A 23774-nucleotide genomic window follows, 5' to 3' on the forward strand; every position below is an offset into this window, starting at 1 on the left:
ATCCTGCAGCTAGATCTGTGGGGAGAGTAGAGATCCCCTGCAGCAACTGGATCCTTCCTGGCTTGCCTCATTTCTACACCAGGACCCAAGAGCAGGATATAAGCCTGAGGGGGATCGTCAACATTTTTCATGTCCCCTGAAGAGCTCTCTGTGGTAACCCAGGAAAGAGCTTGCCTCCAGCCCCACTAACAGCTCTCCTTGCTGCCCCTAAATCCCTTTGGGTCTTTAAACCACCAGAGAAGCTCAGTCAGCCTCTCTGTGCTGGATGGAGTGGACTACTGGAGACAGCCCTGCTTTGTTCCCAAATTAAATTTGAGTCAGCCTGCACACTAAGCATTGTGGGCAATGAGCAGGGGACCTGGGAGCTCCCGGTGGACTTACAGCTCTGAGGCCTCTCCCATTTACCAGCATTTTTTTACTGGCGCATCCCCATGGGCCCCCATAGTATGTAGTGGGTGATAGGATTCTCCTATGGCCACGTGGCCCATTTTGCCCAGGGTAGATGTTCCTCCCAGGTGGGGATCCTGCTCTTCACTACACAGGAACAGGAAGACTGCCTGCTGTATTTCAGTGTTTTGGGCACAGCTCACAGTGATAGGGACATGGAGGAGCCAGAAGTGAAAATCCTCCTGCTCCTTCCCAGATCTGGTAGCTGTGGCCACTTAGCTGGGAGTGGGACAACAGGTTTGGGCCATGCCGATTGAGGGAGGATATCACTCCCAGGGAGAAGACCCTCTCCACACTACCATGCCTGTCCCATCCCAGCCATCTACATGACCACGGCCATCTACAGGGCCACAGCCTCTGACATGAGGTTCAGAGATACCGGTATGAGGGGCCCTGGGGAGACAAGAGCGGTCCCTGTGTTTCCTGTGCAGGCTGAGCAGTACAAAAAAGGGAATGTGGTTTCCTGTCCCCAGCAAAGCCAGCAGTGACAAATGTATCCAACCCCTCAGTGTATGAAGTACCTGCAACTGCAAAGGAGTTGCTCAAAAAAGGCTGCAAATCTGCCTGTAGTTGCAAGGAAGTCTGAGCGTTCAGCATTGGAAGGACAGGGCATTTCCCTGCTGACTCAAAGAGAAGAAGGTCTGAGCCTTTCTCAGCCCCACAATTCTACTTTCCTACTTCACGGTGCATAATGCAAATTCCTCTGGGGAAGCCTGCAATGCTCCTCTGGATGCTGGTCATCACCTTTGCTGCAGCCCTGAAAGGTGAGAGCCCCTCCGTTCCTGGGAAGAGGACATGGACATGGGTTTTTTGTGTTTCCCTCTGCTTGGGACCTGTATCATTCCTAAAATACTTTGCCCTTTCCTGCCCTCCCATAGGGTGTGTGGAGGTTGGAGAACCAATGATGGGATGGAGATCTGACATAGCCCTGCAGTTCCCCACCACCAGATGGAGAAATGTTCACCAGCCCCAGGGCTGGAAGGGATGGGAGGCCAAGCTGGCTCTTTCTGACCTAGGCAGATCTGAGCTCTGTCCTCCCATGGTATCTTGACCCCCCTTTCCAGATCCCCAGAGCATCACTCAGCCCTGCACTGTCCTGCTGTGGGTGGGAATGGGGGGATCCAGGGTGGCTCTGGGCTTAGCTCTGGCTGGAGAAGTAGCAGGGGCAGAATGGTCCTGATGCTGTTCTGTCTCCCCTTGGCAGCAGCTGCAGGAGTTAAGGCAGGTCCCAAGAGGGGTCCCAGGAGCACAGGGACACTTCTGTGCCCAGATATTTCCATGCCCCACTGTAATGCCTATCATCTCATGCATTTGTGCTCTGTCAGGTCTCATTTATCCACATATTAGGGTATCCAGCCCATGGAGACAGAAACGTTGTACGGGGGTGCAGGGACAGCTTTGGAGCTTTAACTTCCCTCTGTAAAAGGGAGAGGATCAGGCTGTAGCCTCCCAGCATTCTCCTTCCCCCCTACCAAATACCATGTACTGGTTGAATGGACAGTCTGTCAGTGGTGGGGAGCAACCCTGAGGGGCATAAGAGGTGAAAGTGATAGGGAGCCTCTGGGCACCCTGCACCTACCCTTTTGTTGCTGTGACTGTGGCCATGTGTCTGGGCAGATGTGAGCCCTCAGGTGTGGCTGGTTGCAGGTGGAGAGGGGCTGACAGCACCCAGGGACTCAATGCATCTCTCCTGCCAGGCTTCTGACCTTTGGGTTTCACTTGTACCGACAGATGCCTAATGGGGAGTACAGAGTTTGTCTTCTACATCAGCCACAGTTCTTCCACATTGCAATATGGGGCTGCTGTGGACAGGCAAGTCACCACCTCTAGGACCAGCTCCCAAAGCACATCTCTGATCTTGTGCATCCTACATCCTCAGGACCCTGCCAACTCCTTCTGCATGTGGTGACTTAGCACAGCTTGCAGGAGCCCGGCAGGAACCAGGCAAAATCCTCCCTGGGTCTATACTTACCCTGGGACTACCAGGTCCAGTGAGCTCCTGCCTGCCCTGTACCTCTAGCCCTTCCAGTTTCCACCCCAGGGCACTGGCCTCCCTTACACAAGGGCTAGTGTGTGACATCACAGGAAAGATGATGGAAAGAGAGCTAGACACTCCTGTGGGTGGAAGAGGAGGGGTACTGCTGGTGAAGAGGGATTAGAGCAGGAGATGCCTCTCTTTCTGCTGGAAGAGCTCAGGAAGGTCCCAACTCTGACATGTACTCCTGCAGGGCTGCAGGGTACACTTGGACTATGGTCTCACAAAGGGTGCAGACGAGCATGAAAGATGAGCCCAGCATGCTCAGCCCACCTCTACCCATGCACTGGCTTGACTGGTTTGTCCCCTGGACTGGTGTTCCCAGAGCTGCTGGGGGTGAGTGATGGGGCCAGAAGGGTCACAGGCTACATCTCCTACTGCCCAACTCTAAATGCCACTACATAAGATGCATTCTTGCATGGAAATCATCTTCCCTTTTCAAGTGGGGTAGGATGCTGGTGCAGTGCAGACAAGGGAAGTTTTCAGAGATTTTTCTGAGTATGGAGTAAGGGGAAGACATTACTAGACAAAACCAATAACTGCCCCAAGGAGCTGTGCAGTGTCACTCTAAGCAGCCTTGGGATTTTCTAGGGGCAGGCCATTTCCTGGAGAGGCTTAAGAGCCCCATGCTTCTTGTCCCTCTAGGCCTTATGTGCAACTGACAAACCAATTGCCTCTGTGTCCATGCACAGCCTGTGCACACTCTCTGTGCACAGGGGTGTGGGTCCAAGCATAGCTGGTGAAGGGAGCAGGAGGACTGGGAAAGGCTGGGGACAACATGTTCTCCTTCTGCAAGTTTCTGGATTCATATTTAAAGGTATGGCATGTTTACCAGCAGTTACCCAAGTTCTCGTGGGTCTCCTGCCTCAGCAGTCCTTTGGGCAGTACAAAGAAATACGGGTCTGTGCGGCCTGTCAGTGGCAAGCCACTTCCTCCTGCTCCTGGGAGGATGACTCCTGGGATTAAAGGCCAAAATTCTGGATTTGTGCACCCCACAATGCCAGGATGGACTACTGAACCCATGAGCTTTCTCATAGACACTCAAATCTCACACCTGCCCTGTGTCTCTCCAGGTACCCTTTCCCCCATAAAGATGGTGGCATCTGGTCCCAAGGAGGGGAAAGTCTCCGGATCACTCCCACTGACCTGCACTATAATGGGAGCGCCTCTGGATAGCCCTCGATATGACTGGAATTGTGTCCGTCAGGCCCCAGGAGGCGAGCTGCAATTTCTAGGCTGGATCTATCCTTTTGGGAATAACACAGGCTATGCCCCACTCTTCCAAGGCCGAGTCACCATCTCTGCAGACAAAGACAAAAACAAGGTCTCCCTGCAGCTGCATGCCCTTACAGCCTTAGACACAGCCACCTATTTCTGTGCCAGGCAGCACACAGTGATGTCAGCGGAGGGAGAGGCAGTGCAAAAAGGGGGAGGACTGCTGTGGTGCCAGGGCCCTTTCTCAAAATGACAGTTGCCTGTACTTGCTCTGGGAAATATCAGTCAAGTCTGGGATTATTAGATGTTGGAAGTCCCAATCTATCAATGGGCAACCTAATTAGCAGTAAAATTTGACATTTATATTGGAAGTTAGAAATAAAATTTCATGTGTGAATAAGTTCCATGGACAGGTCAATCCCCAAAACCCTCATAGAGCACAGACTTTTCACCTCCTTTCACAGGCTTCCCCACAAGCTGCCGTCACTGCCTCTTCCTCACAGCTGCCACGGTGTTCTTTCAGTCCCAGGAGAACGGGGACAGAGGGATGACCTCAGGGCACCTCTCTGGGCAGGGATGCTGTGGAGTCAGCGTAGGGGCTGCAGGAGGACTCATGGCTCCTTCTCTGTGCAGCCCAAATCTGTCACAAGCTGTCTGTCCAACCCCCTCCTGTTAAGAAGGGGGCTGTACCCTTGGAAGGTAGGTACATCCACAGTTCTGGCATGGCGGGGGGAGGTGTGGATGGATGCTTTGTCACATGCTGGACATGGCATGGGGCCTGAGGAGTGCCAGCCTGCAGCAGCATGTGTAAAAACACACTGCACAAGGGGAAAGGCTTTTGGGCTGATGGGGCTTTTTGGGTGAGAGGACCCTGCAAGCAAGGAACCATAAGGAGAGAGGGAGGTGCCTCTGAGGGCACAGAGGGGGTGGAGGAAAAGAGGAAGGAAGAAGACAAAAGCAGCAACTGGTATCCTGGGCTGCATTAGGCAAAGCATTGCCAGCAGGCTGAGGGAGGGGATCCTTGCCCTCTGTTCAGCACTGGTGAGACCACACCTGGAGAGATGTGTCCAGTTCTGGGTTCCCCAGTATAAGAGAGACATGGGCATACTGGAGAGAGTCCAGCAAAGAGACACAAAGATGGTTAAGGGATGGCAGCGTCTCTCCTGTGAGAAAAGGCTAAGAGAGCTGAGACTGTTTGGCCTGAAGAAGAGAAGGCTCGGGGGGGGGATCTTATCAATATATAAATACCTGAAGGGAGCAGGTAAAAGGGATGAAGCCAGGCTCTTTCCAATGGTGTCCTGTGACAGGACAAGAGACAATGGGCACAAATGGAAATACAGGAGGTTCCCTCTGAACTTAAAGAAACACTTTTTTACTATGACTTGCCAAGCACTGGCACAGATTGTCCAGAGAGGCTGTGGAACCACTCTCCTCAGAGATACTTAAAAGCCATCTGGCAACCTCTAGGTGGCCCTGCTTGAGCAGAGGGATTGGATCAGATGACTTCCAGAGGTCCCTTTCAACAACCATTCTCTGATTCTGTGATTCTAAGTTGTCTTCTATAGTTTTCAGGTCAGGCTTGTAGTGACGCTGAACATGTATTCCTGACAGGCACACTCATACGTTATACAATATATACATGACTGGGCGCACAGAATAAGAAACACAGAGAACACAGCATTCATGCAGATATGAACATCACAAACAGCCTGATACTGTTCTCTGGCTGATCAGGATGAAAGGCCATTGATTGAAAACATGTATACACATTCATATATTCACATATATACATTGTGAAGATCTCCAGTAGCTGGCCCTAGGCACTCAGGTCTATTCAGTAGTTGCCCACACCTCTGAGGCCCACAGTCTCACTCCATTTGCTGGTTCTCAGACCTATGCACCCACCACCCACAGACACACACACTCTGCGATCCCCTCCCAGTAACTGACCTTAGACATCCAGCCTATGCAGTAGCTGGCCCTGGATCCCCTGGTCTCCCAGTTGCCTCACATGCAATAGGGTGTCTCTGCTAGCTGGTCTGGACCTCTGGCCTTACCAGTAGCTGACCGGAGGTCCAGACCTCTGTCCTGTACTCTGGTACTTGGTTTGAACCTCCTGCCTCCTCCTCCTACAAGCCAAATCTCAGATTCCCTCGTTTCTTCAGTATCTGGTCCAGACTCATGGCTGCTTCAACTCCTGGCTCTCAAGCCTCTTATCCTACTCATTGGATACTCAGTTATTCAGTAGTGATTGCACACACTGACATACCCAGACACAGGGTTTCTTATGACCCATGGTTTTCCTTCCAATTGCTGGCATCACCATGAACCAGGCATTTAGGATCCACTGTCTCTTTTCCAGTTGCTGGCACTTAGATCTCCCTACATACACATGCACACAGAATATAGAGTCCCCTCACCTAGGAATATGGTTAGAAATGGATCTTAATAAGAAGGTAGGACAGACTGTGGAGATCACATGCAGAGCATGGCCAGACAAATGAACTTACCAGCCCCCAGTGCACACAACAAGTCCCTTTTATCCCTTTTTCCATACATTTCTCTCTCCCTGAATCACTTTGATCCCTCCTTCTTTCCATCTTTTTCTCTTCCCTTAACACTTGTCTTGCATATTCTCACAATACTCATAGAGCACTTTATAATAAGGTATAGTCAATCCCCGAATTGAAAAGGGATCCTCTTCCTGTTATCCAATAATAAGTCACTAGCTTATGATCCCCTTTTTGTTTGCAAGTCATTCTGGTAAGAGTTTCCCTGTTTCTTAACGAGGATGAGATAGAATAGGACAGGACAGGACAGGACAGAATAGAGTGGAGTAGAGTAGAGTGGAGTGGAGTGGAGTGGAGTAGAGTAGAGTAGAATCGAATTGAATCGAATTGAATCGAATCAAATTGAATCGAATTGAATCAAATCAAATTGAATTGAATAGTTTAGTCTAGTTGGAAGGGACCAAAAGCAGTCATCTAGTACAACTGCCTGACCACTTCAGGGCTGACCAAAAGTTAAAGCATATTATGAAGGGCATTGTCCAAATCCCTCTTAAATACTGACAGGCATGGGGCATCAAGCACCTCTCTAGGTAAAGAAATGCTTCCTAATGTCAAGTCTGAACCTACCCTGACACAGCTTTAAGCCATTCCCACACGTCCTGTCAGTGGATCCCTAGGAGAAGCAATCAGCACCTCCCTCTCTATGTCCCCTCCTCAGGAAGCTGTAGAGAGCAATGAGGTTGCCCCTCAGTCTCCTTTTCTCCAAACTAGACAAACCCAGAGTCCTTGGCCACTCCTCACAGGACATGCCTTCCAGCCCTGTCACCAGTTTTGTTGCCCTCCTCTGGATATATTTGAGTACCTTCATAACCTTCTTAAATTGTGGGGCCCAGAGCTGCACGTGGTACTCAAGGTGAGGCTGCACCAATGCTAAATTTAGTGGGATAATCACCTCTTTTGACCCCCTGGTTTTGATGTGTTTGCCCTCTTGGCTGCCAGGGCACACTGTCAACTCACATTAAGCCTGCTGCCCACCAGCACCGCCAGATCCCTTTCTGCAGGGCTGCTCTCCAGCTACTCGTTTCCCAATGTATACTTGTGTCCGGTATTACTCCATCCCAGGTTCAGAATCCAGATGATAAGTTAAATGTCCTCAGTGGCTGGACACAGGGAGTAGTAGATTCTCTGTGCTGTGTTTTCACTGTTTAGATTACTATTGGGATACTGGTTCCCTCTAATCTTCCCATCTTTGCTCAGTGTCTGTGTTCACAGTGATTAGACATTAAATAGATAACCTAGCACTGGTCATGTAGAGAGATTTATTAACTGTGCTGTTGGCACTAGCTCTGTCTGCTGCTTTGCAGGTTTTGGTGTCCTAGCTGGGAGTGCAATGCAAGAGTGGGCAAGTGATTTGGCATTTGGGAACATGTGTGTTGTGTAAGTATTTGCAGACCTTGTCTTTTCCAAGCAAGACTGGAGCTACAGTGTCCTTGGTTTCACCGAGTTTCTACCCGAACTACTGCCTGTGGGAAGGAATTGAAGTCTACCTCCAACCTTCATGTCTGCCTTTGTCTTTCCAGGTACATTTTACAAGATACAGATGATGGTGTCTGCCCCCAAGAAGTTCATAAAATCTCTCAGTCAATCAATCAATCACACCAAATCTGGTTTGTCCATACATGGTATATCTTTGTTTGGCACTGAGTCTGTCATTTCCTGAGGCACACTCAGAACTGTAGGTGGATCTGTCCAAACAATTTTATAAACTCTGAAGAAGGGAGGGGTGGAGGGACGTTCAGGGTTATGGTGTCTGTCTTCCCAAGAAACCATTACGCGTGATGGAACCCTGCTTCCCTGGAGATGGCTGAACACCTGCCTGCCCATGGGGAGAGGTGAATTAATTCCTTGGTTTGCTCTGCTTGTGTGTGAGGCTTTTGCTTTCCCTATTAAACTGTCTTTATCGCAAACCATGAGTTTCCTCACTTTGACTCTTCTGATTCTCTCCCCCGTCCCACCGTGGGGGCAGTGAGTGAGCAGCTGCGTGGGGCTTAGCTGCCGGCTGGGGCTAAACCATGACAGGGAGTACTGTATCGAATCAATTAATGTTATACATTGCACTGGTCTGTTTCAGTTGGAAAAGTGAGCTGAAAGGGTGCATTTTAATAAGACATTGAAGTCTTCTTTGGCCAGGGTGACTGGAAGGGATTAAGGTACTGGTATGTGTTGGATTTATGGACCTCTGAAAGGGAAGAATATTCAAAGGTATTGAAAAAAATTAAACAGCAATAAACAACATACTTGAGTGCTTTAAATACATGGCTGTGCCATGATCTGGTGTGAAACTATCCATTTATCTCCTGCACTGCACTTGGCTGTGTCATATCCTTCCCAAATGAAACTGCTGTCCCTGAAGAAAAATGTAATCTTGTTTGTCACTGGCATCTGCTGATGCCGCCTCCTACCTTTTAGATGTTGGAAGTGATTAGGTCCCTTCAGCCATCTCTTTTTCTATGCTTCAGGCTTCAGAAGAGCAAACAGGAAAGGCAGAGAATCTGCTGATATAATAGGGGTATTACTTTCCATCCTTCACTAACCACAAGTCGGCACACTGGTACCTGCTGAAACTTTGGAGCATGTTCATGTACTTGTCTTGGCCTACTTGGCTGTCACTACTAGAATAATTAGACTGATGTCAGAGGTCCACGGTTTGACCTTCAGTGTGTTGCTATGTCCTTGTTAGGTATGTAAGTTTTGTTAAACAAAAACCCAGTTAGGCAGGTGTTATGAAAAACCACATAACCAACAGAAAGAGCAGAACTAAACTTATGCAAGCATATTTACCTGGTGACTTACTACACCAATTAATGAGTATCAGCAGCTCAGAATGATTCACTAACAAGTAAAGATCAAGCAATCTGGAGGATGCTCTCCACCTCATAAAACTCAGCCCACCTGAGTTTGAAGTGGTGGTGGGAAGACTCTGCCTTCCATGACATCTGACTGTCGAGGTCCTTCAGGGACACCCTGGACCAAGCTTGTGTTCTGAGTACTCAACAGCCTGCTTCTCTTGACCCCTGCTACTGACAACCATTGCTTCTGTCAGCAAGGAAAGTGAAAGTAGAGATAACAACTTCTCTATAACTTTTAGTGTTGTTTGTGCTGTTAATTGTTCTTTCACAGAGACAATAAAATCCATAATCCTTTATAAGGATGCAATTATTGCATTGCAATTAAGGTGAGTTTAACCTGTCGTGACCTAAACCATGACAATACCTGCCATCTCTGTATTTGCAGAAGAACAATCAGTTACACACCATAATTAAAACAACATTAAAAAAAAACATGCTATGCTGTGCAGCTAAGGGTCTGCAGATACTTCTTCTGGGAAGGGCAGGGCAAAAAAAAAGTGAAGAGGTTGAAATGTTATCAGAGTTTTTGATAGTTGTGTACAGAACCAGTTTTGATCCAGTCTTCTCGAGGCAAGTTTGGCTTTCTGTGGAATGGCTTCATGTTCTTTAGGGAATCACACAAGTAGCATAGACACAGTAAGTCAGCCCCCAATCCTTAGCTCTGCATATACCATTTAGACAGTGAGACCATACTAGAAGCTGAACTGGACAAGAGTTTTTGCTTTGCAAAATGACTAAAAGTGTCTTATCTATATTGTTAGCTCTGTCTCCATGTGACTATGCATGTCTGTTTATTCTGCAGGGGTCAGCATATGTTCCTATGTTTGGAAGGCCTTTTGCATGTGTGCTTTGGGGCTTGCTCACACAAAAACATAATACACATCCACTTCTTCAAGGGTTATGTCATCTTTGGTTCAGATGATGTTGACTGTTCTTGCGAATGAAAACTGTGGACAAATCCAATTATTGTTGTGGTATGAAAGGAATGGATGTACAATGATCTGGGCTCAGGGTAGACTGCTACAGAAATATGAGTGCAGGTTAAAGTAAGAATAGAGACTGCCTGGGGATGAACAATTATATGAGGGGTTTTTTCTGGAAAGAGGCAGCTGAGCCTTTCAGTGTGAGTCCTGAGTGTGGACTCATGGTAATCAAGCAACCATGCACAAAGGTGCCATCTGCTATGTCCTCTCCAAGTAAATCCTTGTCCTCCCAGGCGACCATCCTGGAGGCAAAATTCCTTCATCTCCTTTTCATTTCCCTGCCCTTACTTCCACTCCTCTCCTGTCTTCTTCCCTAACTCAGGACTGAGTTTCAGGATTCAATGTTTCCCGCAGTTTCCTTTCAGCATTAACTGAAGTTATTCAACAAATTTGTAAAACTCAAATGAAAAGCAAGCTAGTTACCTCAGCAAAATATATTCTCCAGACATTCATGCAAAATGAAAAGCAGGCATAAATAAATAAACAATCTAAAACATAGCTAGCCAGGTGGTTAAATAATAAGTCAAACAAGATTAGAGAAAGTAAAAAAAACATAATGAAAAGTGCCTATGACTGAAAAAAATAAATCACAAAAAAAGAAAAAACACAACAGTGGCAGTAACTGATACAAAAATCAAGTACCATAAGCCCCGAAAGTGGGGCACCCTTGCTGCAGTGACCATGGGATGGTGGAGTTCAGGCTTCTGAGAGGAGGGAACAAAGCAAATAGCAGGATTACAATGGTGGAATGCTTTGGCTTGTTCAGGGTCTTTCTTGGAAGAATTCCATGAGTGACAGACAAAACAGTCTTATCTTGAGGAATTTCACTTCCTTTCACTCATTGCCTAGTAGCATTATTTTTTAATTCTGATTTAGATACTGATAAACAAAGGAGACGTAGACTACTAAGCAAACACTTGGGGACATACCCTTCTCCATGTTCAAACTGAGTCCAGCACCTGTCCTCCCTCCTTGTCATCTCAGCATCTCTTGTTTCCACCACATGATATACTCAGTCCTCTCCAATTGCTTGGGGGAGGCAAGGGGCAGCTCAGGAGGTTGAGATCATGTTACTTATGGTTTCTTTCTGCTGTGCCTTGCTTCTTGTTCATTTTCTCTACTGCTCCTTGTTTCTTACCTCTTCTACTCTGGCATGGGCTTCTCCACAGGCCACAGTCCCCTGAGTGGTTTTCACCTTCTCTTGCATGGGAAAGTGGGTCCTCCACAGGCCACTTTCCTTTTGTGAGGGTTCCTGCTCCAGTGTGTTTCTCCATGGGATGCAATCACTTCAAGGGTCGTACTTGCTTTGGCATGGACTGCCTTTTTCCAACAGGGCACCTCCAGTCATCTCCCCAACAACGTCCCCTTCCACAACTCTTTTTTCATGTGTCTCCACTCATGTCTTTTCTTTCCTGTCTTTTGTGTGTCCCCATGCTTCCTCCAATGTCTCCTCTCAGGTCTCTGTTGCAGGTGAATTATTAAGAGAAATCATCATTGTAGGGTTAACTAAAAGGATTGTATTAATGATTATATGATGATCAAATGAATTAATTGAATGAAAATGAGACAGTAACCAAATGGTGATTAGGCAATAATTGAATGGTAACTAAACAGTGATTTGACAATGATTTAACAATGATAATTTAAACGATAATTTAGACCGTGACTAGGTGGCAGTCAAACTACTACTTACTATACTTCTAAGTGTTAAGCTATAGGTGGATATAAAAATGTTGCTAGCACACAATATATTTTTAGGCCTAATGTAAAATGTGGTTTACCTCGTAACAGATATCAGATGCTGGGTAAGGAGTATCTCTACCTCAAGGAGTAACCTTGAGAGGTGTCCTTGCTCAAGGGGGAGATCACCGCCATGCAGCCTACTGCCATATGCTATGCTCAATGGGCTTGGGGACCTATAGATATAGTATAAAGTGATTGACTTGTAGTCAAACCCCCTTTTGGTGTATGTGCAGGAGTGCAGATATAATTTTGTCTAGTCCCACCTCAGGCTGGTACTTTTAGGTCCTGATAAGACATGGCTTAGATTCCTTAATTCCTGAGAGGAGGCCTAGCACAGTCTAGAATAGAATAGAATAGAATAGAATAGGATAGAATAGAATAGAATAGAATAGAATAGAATAGAATAGAATAGAATAGAATAGAATAGAATAGAATAGAATAGAATAGAATAGAATAGAATAGAATAGAATAGAATAGAATAGAATAGAATAGAATAGAATAGAATAGAATAGAATAGAATAGAATAGAATAGAATATTTAGTTTGGGTTGGAAGGGATCTTTAAAGGTCATCTAGTCCAACCTCCTGCTATAAGCAGGGACATCTGCAACTAGATCAGGTTGCCCAGAGCCCCATCCAACCTGACCTTGAATGTTTCCAGGAATGGGGCATCTACCACCTCTCTGGGCAACATGTTCCAGGATTTCACCACCCTCACTGTGAAAATTTTCTTCCTTGTATCTACTTGAAATCGGCCCTCTTTTATTTTAAAACCATTACCCCTCATCCTATTGCTACACGCTCTGCTAAAAAGTCTGTCCCCATCTTTCTTATAAGCCCCTTTAAGTACTGGAAGGCTGCAATAAGATCTCCCCTGAGCCTTCTCCTCTCCAGACTGAACAACCTCAATTCTCTCAAGCTGTCCTCACAGCAGAGGTGTTCCATCCCTCTGATCATTTTTGTGGCCCTGCTCTGGACCCTTTCCAACAGGTCTATGTCTTTCATGTGCTGAGAGGACTCCAGAGCTGGACGAGTACTGCAGGTGAGGTTCTCACCAGAGTGGAGGAGCAGAATCCGCTCCCTCAACCTGCTGGCCATGCTTCTTTGAATGCAGCCCAGGATACGGTGGGCCTTCTGGGCTGCGAGCGTGCATTGCCAGCTCATGTCCAGCTTTTCATCCACCAGAATCCCCAAGTCCTTCTTGGCAGGGCTGCTCTTGATCCCTTCATCCCCCAGCCTGTACTGATACCAGGGGTTGCCCTGACCCAGGTGCAGGACCCTGCACTTGGCCTTGTTCAACCTCACGAGGTTCACACAGACCCATTACTTGAGCTTGTCCAGGTCCCTCTGGATGGCATCCCATCCCTCAGGCATGTCAGCCACACCACTCAGAATCACAGAATCATTAAAGTTGGAAAAAACCTTTAAGATCATCAAGTCCAACCATCAACCCCACACCACCAAGCCCACTAAAGCATATCCTGAAGTGCCACGTCTACATGGGTTTTGAACACTTCCAGCGATGCTGACTCAGCTTGACACTCCGCTTGGTGTCATCTGCAGACTTGCTGAGGGTGCACTCAATCCCACTGTCTATGTCATTGATGAAGTTCTCATGGTTTGCACAGCAGGGCTGATTTCAGTAAGGTCTACTTGTCAGTGATGCCTGAAGGAAAGTACTGTTCATTCAGTGAGAATGGGTGCATCTGTCACAGTCTGCTTTTTGTTTCCTTTACCCCTAACAGCTAGCGACATCTCTTAAATACATTTGAGAAGAGATGCCATATGCTCCTTTGACTGGTTGAGGTTTTGACACCTGGTTGGTTGGTTTTATCTGTTTCAGCACCAGCTGGAACCAGTGACAGGCACAGAGCACTACATGGCCTCCTTCCGCAAAGGACAACCCTACAGCACCTTGCTAGTGAAACCCTGAAATTTGTGCCAAATAAACCATGAGACGGTATCCTGAGGAGAAGAGAGGTCCAAGAGAACTGGTTGATTTTCAAGAATCCTCCAAGTTCAAGAATCCATGTACAGGGTTCATCCACATGTACAGGAAGCCAAGCAAAGGTGGCAGAAGGCCTACATGAATGAACAAGGAGCTCCTGATCAAACTGAGACATAAAAAGTAAATATACTGGAAGCAGGGTTGGGTGACCTGAGAAGAACACAGAGACTCTATCAAAGCACACAGGCATGGGGATAGGAAAGCCAAAGCTGACCTAGAGATGAATTTGGCATGGGATGGGAAAGGCAACAAGAAAAGCTTGTACAGGTGTGACAGCACCAAAAGGAAGACATAGGGAAATGGTCCTGATGCTAAATGGGAATGGGACTTGGTGACAATGGGCACAGAAAAGGCTGAAGTAGTCAAAGCCACCTTTGTTGCATTCTTTATAAATAAGATTTACCTTCAGGAATTCCAGGCCTCTGAGGTCAGTGGGAAAGTCCAGAACAAGGAAGACCAAGGTCCTCCTCAGCTTATGAGGATCAGGTTGAAAGAACATTTAAACAAACTGGACTCGCACAAGTTTTTTGACCTGACAGGATGGACCCAGGGAGGTGCTGAGGGAGCTGAGCAATGTCATGTGAGGCCACACTTGATTATCTTTGAAAGGTGATGGGAATCCAGGTAGGTTCATGAGAACTGGAAATAGTAAATATCACTCTCATATTCAAGAAGGGCAAGAAGGAGGATATGGGTAATGACAGGCTGGTCAACCTCACCTCGGTCCCTGAGAAGGTGATGGAAAAAGAATCCAGGGAAACATTTCAGGTATATGAAGGGCAAGATGACTGGGAGTAGTCAGCGTGGATATAGCAAAGAGAAATTGTGTTTAACCAATATGATAGCCTTCTGCAATGAGCTGACTGGCTTGGTGGAGGAGGGGAAAGCAGCAGATGTTGTTTATCTTGATCTTAGGAAAGCTTTCATTGCTGTCTCCCACAATTTTCACACAGACAAACTATGTATGGACGAAACTGTGGATGAATGGACAATGAGTTAGACTGAAAACTGGCTGAACTGCTGGTCTCAAAGAGTTGTGGTCAGCAGAAAAAAGTCCAGCCAGAGGCCATTACTACTTCAGGAGTCAAGAACAGGTCTGATGCAATTTCACGTCTTCAGTAATAACCTTGATAATGGGACAGAGTGCACCCTCAGTGAGCCTGCAGATGATACAAAATCAGGAGGAGTTTTTGTGCTACCATTCAGAAGAATTCAGAAATCTCTGGAGAACTAGGCAGACAGGAACCACATGAAGCACCATGAAGGGAAATGCATTGTCCTGCACATAAAGAGGGATAAGCCCATGCTGGAGACCAACCGAATGGAAAGCAACTTGGCAGAAGGACCTAGAGGTCCAGATGAACAATGAGGTGAACATGAGCCAGCAAAGTGACCTTGTAGCAAAGATGGCCAAAAGCTTCCTGGACTGCATTTTAGTATTTCCAGCAGGTTGAGGGAGGTGATATTTTTCCCTTCTGCTCAACGCTGGTGAGGCCACAACTGGAGTGCTGTGTCCAGTTCCAGGGTCCCCAGTACGAGAGAGGCAGGGACATGCTGAAGAGAGTCCAGGGAAGGGCCACAAAGATCATTAATGAATTGGAGCATCTGTCATAGGAGGAGAGGATGAGAGAACCGGATTGTTCAGCCTGGAGGAAAGGTGACTCAGGGGGATCTTATCTATATAAGTACCTGATGGAGGGGGCTAAAGAGGATTAAGCCAGACTCTTCTGATGGGTACCCAGTGACAGGACAAGAGGAGGTGGGCACAAACTGAAATACAGGAAATTCCACTTAAATATAAAAAAATACTTTTCACTCTGAGAGTGACTGAGGACTGGATGAGGTTGCCCAGAGAGGTTGTGGAGTCTTCATATTCAAAACTCAACTGGACATGGTCCTTAGGGACCTGCTTTAGCTAACCCTGCTCCAAGCAGGGTGTTGTGACTTGACAATCTTCTAACATTCCTTCTATCCCCATCCATTCTGTGTTTCTGGGACAAACATCACCACCACCACCCCGCCAAATGTTAGCAGATCTGCACAGAAAAAGAGGCAATGATACCAAGCAAAATTAACCTCTGAAGAATTTGTGCATCACAGACTTATTTTGCTAGATAGAGCATGAAAATATTCATGGTATAATTTTAGGTCCAGAATAGTCCTGATATGTAAGAAAAACTTAAACTGACAGTTAATGTGTTTGGGACAGCTGGTTCCTGACATTCTTAAAAGAATATTCTACCTTAAATCTCTAGAAGTTTATTAAAAATGTATCCGGAATCAAGTAATTTGAGCTAAAAGGTCTCTTACAATCCAAATTGATCCATATTCAGTGTCACCAAGTATGTGCAATGTTTCACTAAAAGAGTTGTATTATTACCTTAATCTACCATAAAAGTGATGCTGGCAATGCTATTTTTATTTTATGGCAATTGCTGGTTCTTGAGTTTGATTATCCAGCAATAAAAGAGCAGAGGAAGACAAAATGCAGCATTCAAAAGCCATCAAAGAAGGGGTGTTAACTGACACTGAAATGAGAACACAAATGTTTTTGTGTGACTGTTCACCACTGTGTGGACTAAGTATCACAGTGGTTGAAGGGGACTGAACCACCCAACACAAACTGACTTCCTCAAAAGCCTGAAAGTGCAACATACTCCACTTCTTCACAATGTCGTCTTCCCACAGACATCTGCATCCTGAAGAATACATTTGATGCTGGTTGTAATTCAAACTATGGGACAATCACTATATGCCATGCAAGGTTTTCTTGCACTCAAATATGCACGTTGGGTTCAAGTTCATTTGATTTTTAACATATAATTATCAACACCAGTTCAGTAGATAGATTGTTACCTGCCACAGTTTAGAAGTTTCCATCTAAGTTACTCATTGTGCCCTCTTTGTATCCATTACAGAGAAACAAGTGTTTCTAAGAAGAATTTTGTCACTTCCTAAGGTATTTTAGACAGACAAAATAGCTCAGTCAGTTGCACATGGGGCATGACTCTCTCTCCACAACATTCAGATGGCTACCTCAAATGCAGCCCCTGGAAGCTAGGTGAAAATACTCTAACACCCTGTGGCTGGAAGACAGGTCCAGTTTTCCCTGACCAGCCACACAGGTCCTGACCCTGCTCTACTACTGAACATCATCATTGAAATGGGCCCCTCTATTTTTATCTCAACTTGCAGCAAACAATGCCCCTCTATCCACCACCTCAATCTAGCATTACAGTTCTCCCCCCTCACCCCTTTTCCACATCTGTTTCTTCTTCAGCTCAATGATTTAATAGATTATGCATTAATTCCTTCTTGAACTGCATGATTAATATTTTTCTCCATGGCCTTGTCTTTGTCCATAACAGCTGCAGTTTCTTCCCATTCATTTTCCCCTCAAGTACCACATCAAGGAACATTTTCTGAGTTTCTGACAATACCAACTTACCTCAGTCATAGGAAATCTAAGTTAATGCATTCATTCTTAAACACCTTCATGGGCTATAGATTGCTGTGGGACATGGGAACTGCATAGTCTCCATTGCTGCTAAACTCTAAGAAGGCCTTAGAGCTTGCCTGAAATCACCCAGGCAACTAATAGCTTCAGGGAAGAGTGCAGGGCTCATCCACTCTTGAACAATTTTCTCCATGGCCTCTTTATGCCAAGGTCAGCAGCTCAGTCAGTCCCTCTCCCAACCCCTTTTTTGTGTATGTTTGTTAACCCTCACTGCCAACTTTCAATACCACTTTGGTAGATGATCAGACTAACAGTTTTGCACCATTTCCCCTTGCTGTCCTTTTCACTTAGGTAGATCAATTCTATACTAGCTCACAATTGCCTTAGCCTCTTCCTGCACATGTAAATTTTTTTCTTTTTTTTCAGGCTGTTAATAAATTTCCCTTCCTTCCTGCCCTTTTCCATCTTGACAGCAGTTAGAAAGCAGTATTAAATCCTATTTCCTTGGTACACCACCTGCGCTCATCTGTACCCAGGTCTTCTTTTTTACCTATCGAGCTGTTAACGTGAGATTAGCTTAGAGTTACTACCTCAGGGAAGAGAACCATGGCATGTCCATTTTCAAGGGTTGTTCTGTTTAAACACTGTCCATGGGGGGGAAGTACTCATACACTTACACTACTGCAAATATGAAATTATTAATGTTTCAATTAAAGGTGATTTGATTGTATCATGTGGTTGTGTTTACATCCTTGTATTGCAAGGTTACCTTTCATAGCATCTTCAATAACAGTCACACAATATCTAGCCACCACAGCTCTTCTTCCTTAGTAATCACTGAAGCGGCAACTGCTTTGCTGTCCAGCTTATACATGAGGAATGTATTCAAACAAAATTTATCTTCACCTGCATATTATGCTTCACAGAAGTCTTTAGGTGCAAGTGGCACTAAAGGTGCAGAACTTGTCCATCATGCAGGATTTGATGAATCTGCTTTGCACCATCCAGAGCAAAATCCTTATTTAATAGCTTCTCCAGGCAACAATATATCTCTACCTAAAGAACAATAATTTATTTTTCACTTTTAAAGATACCAAAAGTATGATCAAGTCTTCCTGAGGCACCAAAATGACCCTCAGCACTGTCCCATCCAGAAAGACTCTTAAAACCCCAGATTGAGCGTATTCTTTTCTTCCTGGGTAACAAAAAATAGTTCAAAGTAAAAAAAAAAACTAAAAACCACAAAACACTTCTGCATCTCTGAAGAGATAAAATAATATTCAAAAAACTTTTGCTTTTTACACTAAATCTGAGCCTTCCCAGGGCAACATTCTAATCCTTCAGGTCCCAAGCAGGTTCAAATACCCTCTTTTGGCCCAGCTTCAGGTCCTTATTTTAAAGTCTATGTGATTTCTTCATGTGGTATATAGGGTATATGACTACCTGTCTCATATTAAATACTGTACAGTAAAAAGGAAGGAAGAGGCACTTTTTGTAACTAGGTATATCACTGTGCTGAACTTGGAGTAGCACAGTGACACAAACACTGTAAGGTCTCATACAAAAACCTGAGACTGCAAAAGGAACAATATATGTTGAGGAAGAATGAAAAAGGGAATATGATGAAGAAGAGCAGTGCAGAATTCCTATGACCATTTATTCTGGAAGTATATTGCTTACTGAGCTAATAGAAAAGGGTTTTTAAAGCTTTGGCCTGGATCAAGTTGTTTGAAATCACTCTAGTATAAATTATTGTTTTCTCGCCTCACAATTTTGAAAACAATGGTGGCTTTGGAGCACTTTTTTGACAGTCCATATATGGATCCTTTGGACAAACCACTGGCATTTTACTCCCTGATTTTATACATCTTTAAAGTGTGGTGAGGAAAGTGGGTTTATTTGTCAATGTGCAAACAGTGTGGCAACAGACAAGCTCGTATTTGGAACTGGGATCACTTTTTCAGTTGAGCCAAGTAAGTTCCACTTGTTTTACTACTATTTCTTAAGTTTGTTGTGGGGTGGACAAAGGGATTGTGTGATGTGACAGCATTATGAGAAATTTCTACTGCCTTGGATCTCCTGAACATGGGTTCTCTAACCAGGTGTTTGAGTCCCCAGCTCATATTTAGTTAACAAAGCTTTTCAGGAACAACAAAGATAGTTTCCTAGCTATGTGCATCAGCATTACTCTACAGATCCTCACCCCCTGCTGTAGCTGCACTGCTAAATTGAAGACTGTTGTTTATACCCAGTGGGGATGGTGTCTTACTCAGCTTCAGTATGAGGTGAAAGTAGTTACTTGCTTTTTTTTGTGTAAAACTAAGGTGTGTGGAAAGGAAAAAAGGAGATGTGAAGAGTTTCAGAAGAAAGTATTTCCCATGGAAAGACAGGGCATAGTAGTTTTTGCAGCAACTGCTTGAAATGTGAACAAGCCTTTTATATTTAGAAATGGCACTCTTCCGACCATGGTCTTTATAAGGATGGACCACCATCTCCAGCTTTTGTGTTATGGTGTGAAAGTTGGCGCAATGGGTGAGTTTTTGGGGTTGATTTTTATTGCTCTAAAACATTCAGTTGCATACCACCACCTGAACACACACACTCCCCAGACAGGCATGGGACTCTCTTAGATGCTAGCTCACATCTGCAAGCCCCATACAGCTGCCTTTAAATCTTTAGGGCATCTTGCATGTCTATTTTGGGGCAGATGAATGCAGCTCCAGTTCCTGTGGGAGTAAGGAATCAAAGATATTATTCTGAAAACATCATTTGCAAAAGTAGGACAGCAAGATACTGCCAGCTGTCAGGGGGCAGACGTGGCTGGACTATACCTGAACTATAGATCATTTAGCTCTCTGGGAAGTATGCAGAAAATAAAACCATCCCAAAATGATGCTTTTTTTTCAGAGAATCAAGAAGAATCTGCCCCAGAAGTCATTGTGCTTAAATCAAAGAAACCCAAACAATATGACAACAAACTGAATATGGCTTGTTTGGCAAGGACTTTCTACCCTAAGAATATCAGCCTTGATGTGCCCAACAGTGACATTGTATATGATCTGAAGGCACCTCTTGTCACATCTGGAGGGATGTATAGTACAATGACGGTAGTTGGAGTGGAACCAGATGCAGAGGTGACCTGCAAGGCTATGCACAAGGGGAACAAGACTACAGCCAGCATAATTCTGCCAGGTACAGTGTTGTGGTCCAAATGCAATGCAATTCTGGGAGATGCATCTTCTAAGATTTTTTCTTGCCCTTTGGGAACCTAGCAGGAACAAGTAAGTACAGTTAGAAAGATATTTAGGTGCTTAGTTGGGTGAAGACAAGACATTCAAAAGCACCTAGCATACATGGCCTTAATTCAACTATTTAACACCTGGAGTTTTCTTCCTCAAAAAGAAAAAAACAAACCCCCCACCCCCCCTTAAAAAAACCCAACACTTCTAATATTTGCGAGTCTACCTTTATCTAAGGCAAAATAGTTCAAGGGACACGTGTATACATGCCTGCTAGAAGAAAGCTTGAAATGACTTTCATGAAAACACAAAATGAAAACAGACACGTGAATTTTGCCCAAAATATTTTGGTTATTTTTTGATCACATTTTAAATTGTTCATTTCCTATGGTAAAGTTAATATCAAAAGGGAAAGAAAATAAAACTCAACAATCCTTTTTTTTTTTTTTTTTTTTGTAATCACATATAGAAAGGTATTTTTTCCCTTCATGTTAATCTCAGAATTAATGACCTGACATCTGATTCTCCAATATTGCTTATCTACTGCCGGGAAAAGAGGTATAGGTATGTTTTGTGTAATTTTTTGTTTATATAGTTTGGATACAATTTATAGTGTCTCTCAATCATTCAACAGAAGAGAAAACTGAAGGATTTGAAACAGTTAATGCTTGCAACATCACAGATGCCTCTACAAAAGGTTAGTTGCCTAAAGAACAATAGAGTATGGTTACTTAATTGGTGATTCAGCAACAATGCATGAAAATGCATTGCCTTTGATACAGAAATGTCTGAATTGTAGATACTTATTAAGTAATAAGCTGCACTACTTGTGGACTCGGTACCAAAACATGAAAAATTGCTTTCTCTGGTGCAGAAATGTCAGAATTAGAAATATTGAAAAATGGAAATCTATGGAAAAATGAGAAATAACCTGCTGTTTTGGGTTAATAGACTAAATAGCTGACAAATTTCTATGGGATAGAACAACAATAGGAAGTAAATTCCTCACTGGGCAGACATCTTGTCTCTTCCCTGCACTTGATACATTCCTCTGTCATCTTTTGCTTTGTTCCTGCTTCCCTCATCCACCTATGATGTGTGGATTTTCCTTCTTTTTTATGGGAGGGGGGGGTGGGCTGGTGATAATATCAAGACCATCCTCTCTTCCCTCTTCTTCGTTTTAAAGCAGATGTGAAAATGGAGAAAGTGAATATGCTGTTCATGGCTGTTTTGGGTTTGAGAGTCCTTCTGGCAAAATGTATCGCCTTCAATACAATCATGAGTATCCAGCTGTTTCTCTTCTGAGGTAGGAAACATCATTCGGTCCCTGGGAACACAGGAGGCAAGTGCAAGGAGTGACCAGTTGTCTTTCAACTCTTCTGTAACCCCATAAGGAGTGACATCAGTTCAGCTGTTCCTCTATCCACTGGATAAGTTAATGTAACCCCCAAATTACACCTCATCCCCAAATTGCCTTTTCATCAGACTAGTCCAGAGCATCTCAGATTCTATCAGAAGTCTTCAAATAGAAGAACACAAAGTCTAGATAAATGTCCAGATCAGCAAGACAGGCAGAATCCCAAAAGCCAGCAAATGTGAAAAGGAGGACAGAAAAAGGAGGAGGGAGAATTCTGAAGATTATGTAGATAAAATGACAAAATAAATTTGTACAATCCATTCCAGATTAACAGAAACTTGACACCACTGCATTAAATGTGAATAAGAATTTAAAACAAACATTGGTTGCTCTTTCAGGTATGGAGTAAGTGAGCCAGCAACGGGCTGAAGAAGAGCAAGAAAGAACACACAGCAGGATAATTTAAACACCACAGGTCACCATTGCTACCAATAAACATCTAAAGAATCAACAACCCCCTAGTTCCTGTAGATCTGTGAGTCCCTTCAGTCAAGGTGCTCTTCAGTTAACACCACCTGGAAGCCTTCTTAGACAGCTAATACTGCTGAACTCTTGTCTAGCTTAGTTCCATTAATTGTTAGAACAATTTTTGTTATTTCTTATTTCCTTAAGAAAATTCCCTCACTGCTCTGCTAAGCAGGAATAGTTAGCTCTCCTACTCTTGTATCCATTGTGCTGAAGTGTCCAAATTGCTTACATAGATAGTTTCAAAAACTTAAAATTTAACTTTACACTTACTATGCTTTAAAATATACCATCTCTGGTCATATTACATTATTGTCTGCAGAAGTAATGCTTTTCTGCTTAGGGACCCAAGGCACAGAGACGGCATTGTAGAGTTTTAATTTTTAGAAGCTTTTGTTAGTGGCCATTTTCTAATGCAGGTAACTAGATCTCCACTGGACCTGAAAGAATTAACTTCAGACAGATATACAGTAATAACTAAATAAAGTTTTATTATGCTTGGTTTGCACTATGCCCTTTCTTCCGAAAGTTGGGTGGAAATTTTTGAAATTCCACTGTCCTATCCATTGACTACTGAGAACTGGAAAACCACCTATTACAGCCTAGATTTTCTTTTTATTGAATTTGTCTTTCTTGGGCTTTCCACAGGGAAAGAGAGGGACTCCTTGGCACATTTAAAAGACTTCATGAGGACTATGAATTATGGCCGTATTGCATTTTAAGGAATTTTAATTATTCATGCCCCTTCCGAATTACTTAGGCTCAAAATTGTGCATCATAACAAAGAAAGAGATGGGTCTAAAGAGAAAACAGTTAGGATAACGTAAGCATTAATGTACAGACCTCAAATGGTGAGAGAACAAGCTGCTGATTTTCCACTTACCAATACTAGGAAGGGGCCGGCAGGAAACACTGTGGGGTGTTTTGATAGATAACCTAGCCGTTTGGTTGGCAGTCAAAAAAAACCCAACACTAACTTTTGTCTCACAAACTGCAAGCTGCTGCCTGCTTGAAGCAGGATACTGTGGTTAAAACACATGGCTAAATAATGCTAGGCAAGACATATATTCCCCCTTGCTTTTAAAAACATGTTAACCACTTCCTGGGTGGCAGGGCCCACGATGTTTTTTGCATGCTGACTGAACTACTGCTGACTCCAAACTGCCCCCCAGAAGGGTGCATGAAAACATCTATTTAACTAACATTGACAGTTTTAGTCATTCAAACCCTCACCCCTGTCCAGAAGATGTGACATTTCTATGGTGAAACCACTGTCCCTAGGTCCTGCAGCTCTGTGGTCGGGTCCCAGGAGCACACAGTGTGGAAAATCATGGTGGTTTTATTTCA

The 23774-nt window shown here is 44.4% G+C and overlaps 1 protein-coding gene across 1 annotated transcript; it reads left to right on the forward strand.

The window, feature by feature from the left end:
* Positions 1 to 1165: 1165 nt before the first annotated feature.
* Positions 1166 to 21850, forward strand: LOC309409220 (immunoglobulin delta heavy chain-like; the record flags this gene model as incomplete). The annotated part of the gene is made up of 6 exons (XM_082005335.1): positions 1166 to 1211; positions 3556 to 3925; positions 19224 to 19279; positions 20214 to 20498; positions 21180 to 21242; positions 21735 to 21850. The coding sequence occupies 6 exons, from the start codon at positions 1166 to 1168 to the stop codon at positions 21848 to 21850; spliced, it is 936 nt and encodes a 311-aa protein (XP_081861461.1).
* Between the last annotated feature and the right edge of the window lie 1924 nt (positions 21851 to 23774).

The sequence above is a fragment of the Phaethon aethereus genome (genome assembly GCF_964289735.1).
Source record: "Phaethon aethereus genome assembly, chromosome: 12".
In the NCBI taxonomy this organism is placed as follows: domain Eukaryota; kingdom Metazoa; phylum Chordata; class Aves; order Phaethontiformes; family Phaethontidae; genus Phaethon; species Phaethon aethereus.